This window comes from Gossypium hirsutum, chromosome D05, assembly GCF_007990345.1.
Source record: "Gossypium hirsutum isolate 1008001.06 chromosome D05, Gossypium_hirsutum_v2.1, whole genome shotgun sequence".
NCBI classification, from domain to species: domain Eukaryota; kingdom Viridiplantae; phylum Streptophyta; class Magnoliopsida; order Malvales; family Malvaceae; genus Gossypium; species Gossypium hirsutum.
Genome location: NC_053441.1, coordinates 23,735,897 through 23,749,623, shown reverse-complemented (window position 1 = coordinate 23,749,623; position 13,727 = coordinate 23,735,897). Strand labels below are relative to the sequence as shown.

The 13,727-nt window shown below is 33.2% G+C and overlaps 3 protein-coding genes across 3 annotated transcripts; 2 read left to right on the top strand and 1 right to left on the bottom strand.

Annotated features, from left to right (window-relative positions):
- The first annotated feature begins 466 nt into the window (after positions 1-466).
- Positions 467-3,016, top strand: LOC107914077 (co-chaperone protein p23-1). The gene is made up of 6 exons (XM_016842813.2): positions 467-705; positions 1,866-2,052; positions 2,146-2,311; positions 2,420-2,457; positions 2,549-2,600; positions 2,715-3,016. The coding sequence occupies exons 1-6, from the start codon at positions 701-703 to the stop codon at positions 2,813-2,815; spliced, it is 549 nt and encodes a 182-aa protein (XP_016698302.1). The 5' UTR covers positions 467-700; the 3' UTR covers positions 2,816-3,016.
- A 146-nt stretch (positions 3,017-3,162) lies between these two features.
- LOC107914076 (probable F-actin-capping protein subunit beta) lies at positions 3,163-8,307 on the bottom strand. The gene is made up of 8 exons (XM_016842812.2): positions 7,920-8,307; positions 6,268-6,338; positions 5,358-5,471; positions 5,063-5,145; positions 4,909-4,982; positions 4,605-4,721; positions 3,500-3,595; positions 3,163-3,407 (listed from the first exon to the last, which is right to left on the bottom strand). The coding sequence occupies exons 1-8, from the start codon at positions 8,046-8,048 to the stop codon at positions 3,324-3,326; spliced, it is 768 nt and encodes a 255-aa protein (XP_016698301.1). The 5' UTR covers positions 8,049-8,307; the 3' UTR covers positions 3,163-3,323.
- Positions 8,308-9,609: 1,302 nt separating this feature from the next.
- LOC107914078 (uncharacterized) lies at positions 9,610-12,620 on the top strand. Its single transcript, XM_016842814.2, has 2 exons — positions 9,610-10,045; positions 12,056-12,620. Exons 1-2 carry the CDS (start codon positions 9,683-9,685, stop codon positions 12,266-12,268), a joined length of 576 nt encoding a protein of 191 aa, XP_016698303.1. The 5' UTR covers positions 9,610-9,682; the 3' UTR covers positions 12,269-12,620.
- Positions 12,621-13,727: the final 1,107 nt, after the last annotated feature.

Below are 13,727 nucleotides of genomic sequence, written 5' to 3'. Positions count from 1 at the left end.
AATTTTAATTACTTTAATTCTTTATTAAAATCGAATTTTAGAAATACAACTCAAATTTAATCTTCCTGGATTCAGACGTTTTCATGCTTGGAATTTTGAGTTCAGATATTTTATCAACATCATTTCAACCTAGTAAAAATCGCCATAAAAAGATAAAAAGAAAAACCCAATAATAATATATTAACAAGTAGCATTTGGTAAAAGTATTGTAGAGCTCCTTGTACTAAATGTTGGATTACATTTTACCCCATCAACTAAAAAGAAAGTAAATTAGTTTCTCTACGTTAGATTAAAAATCAAACTAATCATTCTATTAAAAATTTAATCTATTTCCATTATTAAATACATGTTCCTGCACGTCAGCATGAGATATATATAACACATCACATGTCACTTTCCCGTTATTTCACCATCCAAACCTATTTGTGACAGTACAAATGGATAAACAAATTTTATTTTTCATATAGGGACTAATTTACCTATTTTTTAGTAGTTAGGCGAAATACAACCTAACTACTAGTATAAGGGCCTCAATGATAATTTTACCGTAACATCCTTTTTCATTTTTTACCCAAAGAGCCTATAAATATATTCCAAATCTCGTTCTACACTTTACCAGCCTGCTGCATCATCATCGCTCATCACTCTTTGAGGAACCAAACAAGCTATTTATTGAAAGTACGCTGTGAATCGCCCAAACATGAGGTATTTTTCTCTTCACCTTCTCTTTTTTAAAATTTTTCTTTTCCTATTTTCCGTTACACGCTTTTGCTTTTAGTTGTTTGGTCGCTTAGATTGTTGAGGAAACGAAAGAAAAAGAAAATTGAACATCGACTTCCATTGCAACTATTGTTTGTTTATCCTTGTTTTTGGGCTTTTCAGGCTATAACTGTTCTGGGATTTTTTTTAATATTAAAAAAATATTTTGGGGTCTTCTCTAGGTTTCTGTTATTTTCATTCTGCTGCAAAGAGAAGTCTTGAAGGGATTAAGCCTTTTTTTTAATTAATATTAGTTTTGTGGGAGGTGTTGATATGAAGATGATACTAGGAAGCTATTTAATGCTTGAACTTTCAATTAAAAGACAAGAACTTTATGATATTAGGAAATCAATTTGTTAGATATGGTTTGAAATAGTAAATCAAATTCTCTGATTCTCATATCCATTGTTTGTGGTGTTAGGTTAGTGGAGGTTGATGATGGATGTTGCTTGTTTTTTTTAGTCTCTAGGGTTTTGAAACAATGGAGCGTTGGATATCTATGTTCTTTCTACTGAAAAAGTGGGGATATTTGGGATTGCTTTGGTTGTTTATTGAAAATTTATTCCACTTTTAGTGTATTTTTATTTTAGGAAATGACTCATGGCATTTGTGTTCAGTCACCTGTGTCCAACCTGTTCTGATTCTTGTAAGAGTGCCTTAGTTAACTTTTGAAACTTTTTAAAATCTGATGATGCTATCATTTCAATGAAGGAACTTGCTCATAGATATTGATATAGGGCGCATAATCTTCTATGTTATAAGGTTTGAGTCTGTTTGATTGTTTAAGCTTGAGTATAGACCTGCCAGATTTCCGGGATTTTGGATGTTGCCATGACGGATGGATTCTTTGCTGTTAGATCATGACCTGATCTTAGCGTCTACCCATTGTTTTGTTTGCATATCTTTTATTTCAGATGTGACGTCTTGTGCCACTTGTCTCTTGAATCGTCAATTTTTATTAAACATATGTAATGTAGATTTTCTTGTTTGTGCCAGACCAATGTGGGCATTGTTTTTCTACATGATAGTGGTGTAAATATTCGAGTTGGAAGTAAGTTATCTATTGTAGTAGTCTTTATTTAATTTGGACATACTTTATGTTGCAGCCGACATCCCATAGTGAAATGGGCTCAGAGATTGGATGACGTCTTCATAACTATTGAGCTTCCTGATGCTCAGGACGTGAAGCTTAAACTAGATCCCGAAGGAAAATTCTTCTTCTCTGCCAAAAGTGGAGCGGACAAAATCCCCTATGAAGTTGATTTGGATCTGCATGACAAAGTTGACGTTGATGTATGTTGGCAGCTAAAGTCTCAATTCTTAGGATTGACCTTTAATACATATTGCCTATATAGTTTAATATCTGTCATTCTGATATGCTTGCAGGGAAGCAAGGCTAGTGTTGGAAATAGAAATATCTGTTACCTTGTGAAAAAGGCCGAGAGCAAGTGGTGGAGCAGATTACTGAAGCAGGAAGGGAGACCTCCTGTGTTCTTGAAAGTTGATTGGGATCGATGGGTTGATGAAGATGAGGACGATGTGGACACTAAGCGTAAGACTTATTCCCTCAATTCTCATATGGTTTTTTTCACTGTTTTGTTTTCATGGTGAAAGGGGCTCATTTTTTTAGTTTGACTCACTGGGGACTTTTTGTTGCCAGCCGCACCTGATATGGACTTTGGGGACTTCGACTTTTCCGTGAGTGCCAATGTTATCACTTGATATTTAATGATCAAAGTATGTCTAAACTGGACTAACACCATTTGCTTCTATTTCCCTTTTGTTACAGAAGATGAACATGGGTGGTGGTGAAGGCTTTGGTGCGGTTGAAGGTGAAGACGGTAAGTTTTGTAATCTGTCCAGTATTGATTAGAGTGTGCGAATTTGCTGTCAGGATCTTGACTTGGTAGCTTGTTCCGATATGTCTATATTAATTCGATGCTTTATCCTTGCAGATGATGACAGTGACACTGAAGATGAAAATGTGGAAGAAATACCAGCTCCGAAGAAAGATGCCTCATCATCTGGTGCTGAGCATGAAGTCAAAAATGTTTAAGGCCGCATGTTGGTTTGTTGTCGTATTTTAGTTGAGTTGCATGCTTTTAGATACATAACATTAGTTATTAATGTTTCCTTCACTTGTTGAGCCTCCCTTTCTAGTGGAAAACTCTGGTCATTATGAGATTGTGAGAGTTACCATGGCCTTTTATCGGATATGAATTAGTGAAATTGAAATCTTGCTCGTATTGCAGTCCCATATGAATGGTCTCTTTATATCATCTCCTAGATGAATTTGTACTTCAACTACAATTAGCGCACATGCACTCACACCATCTGAGCAAATACCCAAATTGAAGGAAAACGATGGATATTTGCAGATTGAAATGTTATTAAGCAAAAATCTCATCAAGAATATCATGTATTGTTGTAAAAGCAGACTGGAAATAAGTCAGTCATACAGTCATTTGTATTTTTTTCAACACATACCATACAAAGCATACTCGGGTCAATCTAGTAATGCAAATATGACACAAGCTTCAATTTCTTATGGCATAGAATCCATATTAGCTATCAGGCAATCTCATCGGCAGCACCTCGGAAGGTGGCCGTAAAGTGCAAACCATCTCTCTCGTCTTTCCAAAGTAGACCTGCAAAATATTTAAACATAATGAATGATGGCACTGAACACAATTATCAAGTAACGTAAAGGCAATTCAAACCAAGAAAGTAGTGGACAAACCTGATCCAATGAGTTCCGGAGCTTACCCTCCATTTCTTCTATCATCTTTCCCATATTACAAAGATGACCATCAGCAACTGGGAGGTTCATGTTCATCTACGGACAAAAAGGTTATAGGTGAAAAGGGAGTTTAGACCCTGACCAGAACTTCACATATGAGTGCACAAACATACACAGATGATAAACATTAAGCATTAAGGTAACAGTTAAGTAAATAACAACTAATGCTCAGTTCATAGCACATCAGTGTCAAACAGTAAAAACCAAACCAGACACCATATTGTAAGACTCAATCTGAATTTTTAGGGGCAAGTGAAAACAAAAATTGAAGTCCACTTATCATGGATAGCAAGAGGCACTTAATGTTCTGCCTGCAATTTATACAGAAAAGCATTATAATATCAGAGACGAATAAATTGCACCAAGTGTATTTGACTTTACAAATGCAATGCTCAAACAACCTATTATCTAAGTTTCTTGCTCTAGAACTATTTTGATCCGACTCTGTGGTAACATAGTTTCAGAGATCTTGTTCAGTTCTAGGGTTTTTCAGGTAAAGGTTACAGTTTGTGGAGCTGGTGATAAAAATCTTGCCTTACCCCATCCAAAAAGTCTGCATACATCAAGATAGCAAATAGAGAAGGAAAACATGTGAAAATCAACAATTTCAAAAAAAAAAATCTGCATTAATAAGGCAAGTTAACCTTTTCAAACATAATTCTGATTGTCCCATCTTACTAGTCTATGGTTTGGAATGCAACGTCTCGTTCATATAAATAGGACAAGGAAAGAAAACCCATGAAGGACTTACACAGGATTTCAGATTATGAATACTAGTTATGCACCTTTTTTCCTATTAGATCTAAACAATCATCGCCCCTAATGTCCAAGGTCATTAATTCTGGGATGAAGAAATTCCAAAACCTGTTTCAACTTCCCAATGTTTCCAAAATAGAAAGGATACTAATGGATTGTAAAAAAGAGTAGTTAAATATCTATGAACCACTCTCAACCAACATAAAGCTGCATTCTCCAACAATTTATTTGCTTTTCACTAGGTTGAAAGCTTCACCTCTTCATGTTATAAAAAAGTCCCACCAATTACCTGTCGTCTGATAGATCCAGACAAACTGAAAGTGCCTGATGACACATCATCTGTGGTCAAAGACAGCATGACTGTACTAGTCAAGCAATATCGAGTTGTTTCTTCTTCTGGCCCAACCTAAATAAAAGGTTAGAGTGCAACATGAGCAAGAGAATGCAGAATAAAGTAACAAACCTACTGTCCATAGAGGAATAAGTGGTAAAATAGATACACAAAATAAACCTCCAAAAAGAAAGAGGAGGATAGAAAGGCCTGAGATAAGAATAGATGTTCTACCCTAATTGTATCGACCCATTGATTTTACCTCTATAACATGAATAGCATCCCAAGTTCCCTCCTCCAAATAACCTCTCCGCCCTTGTCCAGTCTTTGAACCATCTTTCTCCAATAGCCAATGACAGCAAATTAGAACTGGCAACGGTGACTAGTTTTATTTAGGTTAAAAGTAAGCTGCTTACCTTTCTTTACCAAAAAGCAGGCTACAAAGCCTTCATTGTCATCTTCCCACATATAGACAGATGAGATGCCACCTTCGTAATACCTATTCTTTTATTGGTTAAACATAAATAAATGAATGGTAATAAAGCAAATACTGCATAAAGTAAATGCATTAAAAGTTGATTGAGTTATGCCTTAAACCCCATATCCAACCACAATAAAAAGAAAATCATAACGCAGATAGAAATCAATTGCAACCAAACCCACACAAATAGCATATTAATGAACAAAGCACAATGTAAGTAAGAACCTTACTGGTCACAATAGACTGTAAAGATATCGTTAGCTTCAATTTCCAGTTGCCTTAATTTTGAAGATGGATAAGGCGCATCTTCCAATCGTGGGTGGTATTTATTTGACCAAGGTGACCTACAAACAGTACAAAATCTTAAATTATGATTGAAAATTGCCATTCTGCAAGTGAAAAAGAACTCAATGTAACTCACAAGATGGCCCTAAAGCATCATACAAGACATGAAACGGAAGAAGCAGCATTTGATGTAAGACTGATTTGCTGCTGACATGATTCATAACATCTAAAAATGAGTACCGACTTTGGAAAACTCTGATTCTGGTGCTAGTGTCTGTATTTAGGTTTGAGTTTATCATATATAGATAATGAACAGGCAAATACATGTAAACAGACACAGAGGAGAGAATACGCTGTGGCATAATTCCAATATTCTATAATGTTTATTCAACATCATGCTAACATGTGCAGTGCTCTGGATTATAGGTGCAAGCTTCTTCCACCATTAAAACTTTACAACTGTTTCACCATAAACATTTTCGAGAGAAAATGCCCCCAAAGAAGCCAACATATTTAAAAACATAAAGTGCTATGGATTAGAGGTGCAAGATTCTATAAACAATTAGGGGGAGACCTGGGAGTGGCCACATCTATAATCCTTCACCCAATTTCAATATGGGAATTAAGAGAAATAAATAAATAAAACCTACAAAAGATTGTTAATATAGTCATTATTGTTTAGGCAAGATAAATGAGGAGGAGACCTTCCTTTTCATTGATGTCAAATCAGAACAAAAATACAAACAGGCAAGAACATAAAAATAGCTTAAGGGGGCTTAGGCTACAATAGGGAGGGCAAAATAAGTTCAGGATATAACCTATATATAGATATATTAATCAGAAGTGTAAAGCTACCTATATGAATCAGCATCTCTGTTGTATTCGCACAAAATGAACCTCTTCCCACTGTCATCATCACTTAAAACCTGTAGTCAAATAAAAAAATCCAATCAACTTATTCATCCAAATCAATGGAACAAAACTCATTTGTTGTTACATGTGTCATATCAGAAGTTTTCCGTGGCAATAAAACCAATAGGTCAGTGAATAAGATTGCATGTAACAAATTGGCAAGAGGATACCACAAAATCAACAGCTAGAAAACGGGAATTGAAAATTTTTAGCAAAGGGAGGATTATATATGATATAAAAACTAATAAAGCAACTAATTTATTTGATTGGGGAACAGTACAAATAGAAAGCTACTAGCTTTGAAGACAAAATGAAGAGCTCAAAGAGAGAAAAAAATATTGCTAATACAGTTGAACTCAAGACACAAATAGCCAATCATTATAGTGTGTTTTACTCTTATAGCTCACATCACATCATGACAACCAATTGCAAGGAGATCAAAACAATTACTATTCCAGATGCAGACAGAACCAGACACACACACACATCACAAATTGAACAAAATAATGGATCAAGAGGGGGAAAATGGAGCTAGGGATCTATAACATGGAAATTTTTATGAATGATGATATATACACACACATAAGTACAAAGAAACTCGAACAAATTGCAAAATAATGGATTAAGAGAAAGAAAATTTGAAGTACAGTTAAGGATCTATTACATGGCAATTTTTATGAATGATGAATAAACATTCAACATGAGAATAATTTTTTTCTTTAATATTCACAAGACCAATGCAATGAGCTTATAATATGAAATTATCAAGCAGGAGTATCTCTTGGAGAACAATTTAAGTTCATGCAGCTGGTGACAAAAATGAGAAAGACAAAGATACTCTATCCCGTATCTGAATGTAGGATGAGATCAAGGTCCAAAAGAACTTAAATCCCTATTCAATTGTATCTTCATCCAATTATTTGGTCAAATTGCTCAGTTCCTCCCAGTAGATGGGACAAGAGTATCATTTGACAACAATGGCTAAATACATTTGTTCCACAGCTTTAAGAAATTAAGTAACCAAAAGCAAAACGGTGAAATGCATTGCTTAAAAGTTCAAAGCGACTGCCATGACTTCAAACTAGCATAGATGGAAGAATGCGTATAGAACATTCAATAATTCCATTTAAAAAAACACAATTTGTCTAAAAACTTGTCAAATTTTTTTTTTCAGTGTTTGTTCACTTTAAACTTCAAATAGCTGAATCTTCAACAAAACTCATACTCAAGAAAGCACTCACGCAAGATCATTAAATTTTTATTTTCTAATACAGATCATTGCTATGGTTTTCAGACACTTTCTTTTGGTTAAAAAAAAAAAGCAACACCAAAAACATTTTCGCTTAAAATCTTATACTCCACTATCGATCTTTCACGGTACATTTTCCATAATGATCTCAACACAGATTTATCCGGAAAAAATGAACCCTAAAACGATTCCTATCTTAAAATTTACTCCATTCTTTTACCAGAAAAATTATTAAGCCATTTAAAAAAGGAAATAATCGATTCGAGCAAGACTAAAGAGCGAAATCTACAAAAATGGAGAAACAGGGATAAATTAAAAATGAAAAAACACACACAAAGGAAATGACCTGGAGAGGGAGATCAACTTGAGAGAGGAGATCGGAGGAGTTGTGAGGCAAAAGGCTTAAAAGAGCGGAAAGCGCTGTCTCTGAGTGACGAGGCGGCATTCTTCGCATCAGTCCCATGGCTGCCTCCATGTTTTTTTCCTCGCCCGCCCAACTCAACTTATTACGATATAATCCAAACAGGGGAAGTAAAAGAAAAGCAGATAATGTAATGGATATTAGCAGCAATATTTGAATTTTGAGAAATGAGGAAAAACTTTAAAGAGGAAAAGGAAAACAAAGGAGTGGCTTGTTTGTTTGATCCGAGTCTCTCTCAGGGTAAGGGGGTACCACCACCACCACCTCTGTTTACATCAAAAAAGTTTTATGATAATTTAATTAGAGCGCTCTTGGATTGGATTAGAGAGATGATTATTATCATTACCTTTAAAAAGTATTTTTTATATTAATGTTTATATTTTATAATTATTTTTAAAAAATTAATAAAATTTGGTCGGAGCCTATCCATGTAACATTCCATAGATCCGATGAGATACAAGGTGAAAGGACTTGTAGAGATTTTATTAAATTAATCCTTATATTATTAAATTCATGAATTTAATTTTATATTATTAAAAAAGGTAATTACATATTTGTTCACTTTAAGATAATGTATGTTCTAAATAAGATAATTGTGCGAATTAGTTATAATCGTTAGAATTTTCGTTTTCTTTTAACGGATTTCTTATGTGATACCATTAACCCGTTGAGTGACTAACACATAATATTTTTTTGTTATTTTTTATTAGAATTAAGAAATCTCTCTATAATTAATCCAAAATTTTTAACATCTTCTTCTCATCTATTCATTGCCACTATCATACCAAAACAACCGGCTCATTGATGATCATATATCATGTCATCACCATCTACATGCCTCAACTTGGTGCTTAAATAAAAAAAATTGAGAATTATGTTAAAAAAAAAGTGGAAATTAAATCTACAAAATTAAAAGATATAATAAGTGTATATATTATTACTTTTATATATATTTTATTTCACATGATTAATTATAAAAATTTATAAATCTAACAAGTTTAATTAATTAATATAAGTTATCAAATTAAATTAATTAATTTATCATGAGTTACTAAATTCAAGTAATCAATTTATAAGTTTACGATGTTCCAAATCCATAGCAAAATATTTAATTAGAAAACTTAATAGTTTATTGAATTGATGTCTTTAATTTCACTCATTGAAGATTTTATTTTATTTAATGAAATATGATTGATAGATTTCTCCACATGATATTTAATCATTTTATTGAAATATTCATTTAATTATATGATAATCAATATGTTTGCTTATATTTTTTTTTTGCATTCATGTTTCGGGTTCTTAGTTTCTTTCTTAACAATATTATTTTTAAAGTTCGAATTTATTAGGAGTGCAATGTATGTTACCATTGTATCCGACCACCTATATGAAATAATAAAAGTATTATAGGAATATTTGATTGTATTTTAATGAGTAAATTAATTATTGTATGCTGATTTTTAATAATAAAATGATGAATTTTTTAATAAAATATTAATTTTATTTTTAATGTTTAAAAATTAATTTAATGAATCACTAAAATATTTTTTTTATAAAATTAAAGAGTGAAAAAAGAACATTATAAAAATAAAACGAAATCTAATTCCTATTTTACGATAAAAAAATAACTTAAAAGAACAACAATAATTGCAACCGCGAGTAAAGTGAGCGGCCTGCTTTTGACAAAAATGGAAACAGAAAATTCTAAAGAAACCGGTGAAATCGAACCACTCTTACGGGACCCAAGGGATGAGCCTAAATCCGAAGCCAACCCGAATCCGACCACCGTGAAGACGAGAGTCCCCGAAGTAGAGATCCGATTGTATCGACAAGGCAAGGGTCCGATCGACGTGTTCAAGTCGAGCTTGGGTGGATGGGACCAGAACCAGCTTGAGGTTCGAGACATACTCGACAAATACGGCTTGAAATCGATTTACGCTTTCAGTCCCCAGTCGGGTCGTGGCGTCCCAATCCGCTTTCATCCCAGAAATGGGAGGTCTATTCTTGGATACAAGGACGGATCGGTGGTTCACATTGACGGCGAGCCACAGGTAATTTCGACTTTCTCACTTTTAACTATTTTAGGTTTTATACTTGCATCTGATTTTTTGTATCATAATATTGTTGATCTTGACTTGAACAAAGAAGTTACTTCGAGTATAAAGTAGCACATGCTTCTGAATAATTAAGGATCAAAATTTATGTTTCTAAGTAATCCTTGTTTTTTCACATGAAACTATTTGCTTATTTATAACCAAATCTATACCGTATAAGATGTCACAAATATTCATGTTTTCCTAAGGTTATTTTTTTTCGTGTTCAAATTAATTTCTTGGATACAAAATATTATCAAATTGTACAAATTTTTAAACTTTGATAATTGGTTTGATGATTTTGATGCATTCGTTATTTGTATTGTGTTTATGTTATTTTCTTGTCATTTTGTGTTTTGATAAATTTTCTCTTGTTATGTTTGAGTATCCTATATTTTGCATATTTCGTCATAATTGTTATATTTAGAAAGTAATATATATATGTATGTGTTTATTAGCAATGGTGTTGCTTGTATTCTGATCATATGGTCGTTTAAGCTATTATGATTCTATGCTATTCTGTATTTGCTTTATAGTGACTTGATAAAAAAGTGAACTATTGAAAAGCTGGGTCATTAGGATGATAAACCATTTGAGATCCGCACCCAAGCCTCATCCAAATAGATTTTCTTTTATTATTATGTACATATAATTATGCTTGTCTGTGTAACTATTATTAGCATAATCAAGTCATGGCAGATACCTAGAAGCAGTTGTCATGGCTTTCAAATCCTTGGATTAAACCTTTGGGTGATAAGGCTTAAAAGTCATTTAACTTGTCTAGCAAATTGTGAATCAAGTATTTGATTACATCCCTAAATTTGGAGGTTTAATCAAGTCTAATCTAGTTCAAGCAATAAGAAGTTCGAGCTGGAGTTAGATTCAAACTTCAAGGTTCAAAGTTCAGCTCAAGCTTGAGCTCGATAGCTTGATTGAGTTTTATTTTTAAAACTAGGAGTATGAGATAATGATCAAACTAAGTTCACTTGATTAGGTTTGTTTATCTATTAAAAAGGAGCTCGATTTTTTGTGCTTGAGGTTGTGTTTGAATCTAAAATTTTCAATACTATTAGAAATAAAAAAAATTTGTACTTGAATTGGATTCACTCAAAGGTTGAGCTTAACTCTACAATGATCTAGTCAGATTAGACTTTTTTTTTAGACTCAACTTGTGTAACTTGCAAGTGCAAGTGTCTCGTTGACACCTCTTTCTAAACCTACTTAAACATTGACTGAGGTACCAGTATCAGATACTTTTATGTGTCAGCTTGTCTTTGTTTAAATCTTTTGACTCATAGCGGCAGCTAAATGGATCCGAAATTAGGTATAAGTGCGTGGATGCCTGTTATAATAATGTCTTATAACAACGTCTTAAAAATATATAAATACAAATAATACATTACTATTTGTAAGTAAATATATTTATTTACTTGTACTTTTATTGACATGATTTTATATAAATGATTAATATTTGAATATCTTTTGTTTGTTCTAATTAATTTCATTGGAAATGTTTTTATATCATTGTATTCATATCTAAATACAATGATCTTTTCATGTGAAGCCGACTACTTAGGAGAAAGATATTAAAAGAAGAAAGTCAAAAGAGATAAGAGAGTGAATATTTGGATGAAAAGGCTTTCCTATACAATCAACTAAAAAAATTGTGTCATTTCCTTTACGTATGTGCCCCTAGACTGTGTAAACCTTCCCATACACATGATTTTGATCCATTTTGCTGCTTCTAACTAGCTTTCAGCATCTCCAATGTTCCAATATTTAATTTATGTAATAGAGGGTCAATCAGTTGTTCATCTAAAGCAATTAAATAGATCTTCAAAGTGCAGATAGACATTGAGTTTCCTGCATATTTGTGTATCCATGGAGCCTGGACTGCTTCAAATGTATTGATCTTGGCTGATGGTTGGAAATTGTGACACGTGCCTCTTTTCATTCTCTTGATTTCAGGATTCATTAATCAAACCTGTAACCAAGATCTTGGTAGGAGTAGCAGCTATTACACTTCTGATAACTCTGGTAGCCAAGGATACTCCGGAATGGATGAAGAAAGTAAAGATTTCGGGCGGAGATTTCCCTCCTTGGCTCCTCGCTTGTGTAGTTATCGTGTTTACACGCATGAGGAAGAGAACGAAGGATTTCTTTAAGAAGTTTGGTTGGTGAATGGAGATACCCTTGAAGCCATTTCATAGCCCACAGATAAGATACTCATCGTTGTTAAATCTTTGTGCTTACCAAAAGTTTTTTCACCTATATAATAGGTTGATGTTGTGGAACGCTTCCACGCATATGTAATAATAGTGCCAGAAAGATGTTGTGGTAATTCCCTAAAATTCCATCAAACTCATTTTCCTAATCTTCTGAGATTTTGAAGTAAAGGAGGATTCAGTTACTTCCATCATGATATATTACCTCCTTTCTTTCAAGTCTTCTTTTAAATACAGTGTACCACTATTGATGAGCTGAATGCTGGACAAATATGTGTTAAATGTAGTTCGTATGGTCTTTCACATGACACGAAGATTACTTTGGAGTCAAATTTTATTTATTTGTATGGAATACAATTCGTCAAAAACTAATTACAACTTGGAATTCTATGAATTTTTTTCAATTGTATTTGGACCCAAACAGAAGAAAGGGAATTTCAATAATGCTTCTATCTGGACCACCTTGGGACTTGGCTAACTTATGCCTTAATGAAATCCTACAGTTGAGTTTGATTTAATTTTGTATTGGATTCATTTAACTTATTTGCAGCCCAGCATTGTACCGAGACAGATGCATACACAACATTAATGATGCTTATATGAACAATTTGACCTTCATATTAGAAAAGATTTTCAACATTTTCAGCTTCAAAATTTACTATTTTTGGTTGCTTAGGAAATTGAATTAAAGAATGTCAGCAACTTAACATTCCGTACTTTTTCCTTACATCTCAACTTTAAACTCTAAACTCCCATGCTTCGGGTATTGATTATTTTACCAAATTATAGATTTGAAATTTAGTCACCTATTTTTATTTTTATGAATTTAGCCTCTCTACTTTCTGAATTTAAAAATTCAAGTGTAGCAGTCATCACTAAATTTACTTGTGTGACATTTTGAAATAAAAAAAAATTCACTTGTAGTCATGTAACAATAAAAACAAAGGTAAATTAAACCAACAGTCACTCAACTTTAGTTCCAATAACATAACAGTCACTCAACTTTAAAAAAATAACAAATAAATCACCCACTAACATTTTGACCTAATGGGACATGTGACTTGGCTCATTATCTAGCTAATATGACCAGTTAACTGGACACAGTGAAAACCAATTAACCCAATTAGCTGACATGGCTAGTTAACCTTCTTTTGTCTCCTTCTCTACCTTCCAATCTCTCCCCATCTAGATTCTCCCATGCAAAAAACCCAAACCACAACTTCCAATCTATGCCCTCATAGTCGTCATTATTGTTTTACTTCAATTCCAGAAACCTTGTGTCGCCAAAATCATAAACAAATATTACAACCCAACTGTTTGTGAAAATGTCACAATGAGCTACCCTGACAGATTTTATATCCAAAGCATATGATACAAATACTCTATGATCTGAATTGACGTGGATAACAGTAAAG

Coding starts and splice junctions, on each gene's coding strand:
- LOC107914077 (XM_016842813.2), top strand. Junction 2,053..2,145: donor ATGACAAAGTTGACGTTGAT/GTATGTTGGCAG, acceptor ATATGCTTGCAG/GGAAGCAAGGCTAGTGTTGG. Junction 2,458..2,548: donor TTGGGGACTTCGACTTTTCC/GTGAGTGCCAAT, acceptor CTTTTGTTACAG/AAGATGAACATGGGTGGTGG.
- LOC107914076 (XM_016842812.2), bottom strand. CDS start 8,048: ATGGAGGCAGCCATGGGACTGATGCGAAGAATGCCGCCTCGTCACTCA. Junction 6,339..7,919: donor AAGTTGATCTCCCTCTCCAG/GTCATTTCCTTT, acceptor ATTTGACTACAG/GTTTTAAGTGATGATGACAG. Junction 4,722..4,908: donor ATGCTATTCATGTTATAGAG/GTAAAATCAATG, acceptor CCTTTTATTTAG/GTTGGGCCAGAAGAAGAAAC.
- LOC107914078 (XM_016842814.2), top strand. CDS start 9,683: ATGGAAACAGAAAATTCTAAAGAAACCGGTGAAATCGAACCACTCTTA. Junction 10,046..12,055: donor ACATTGACGGCGAGCCACAG/GTAATTTCGACT, acceptor TCTTGATTTCAG/GATTCATTAATCAAACCTGT.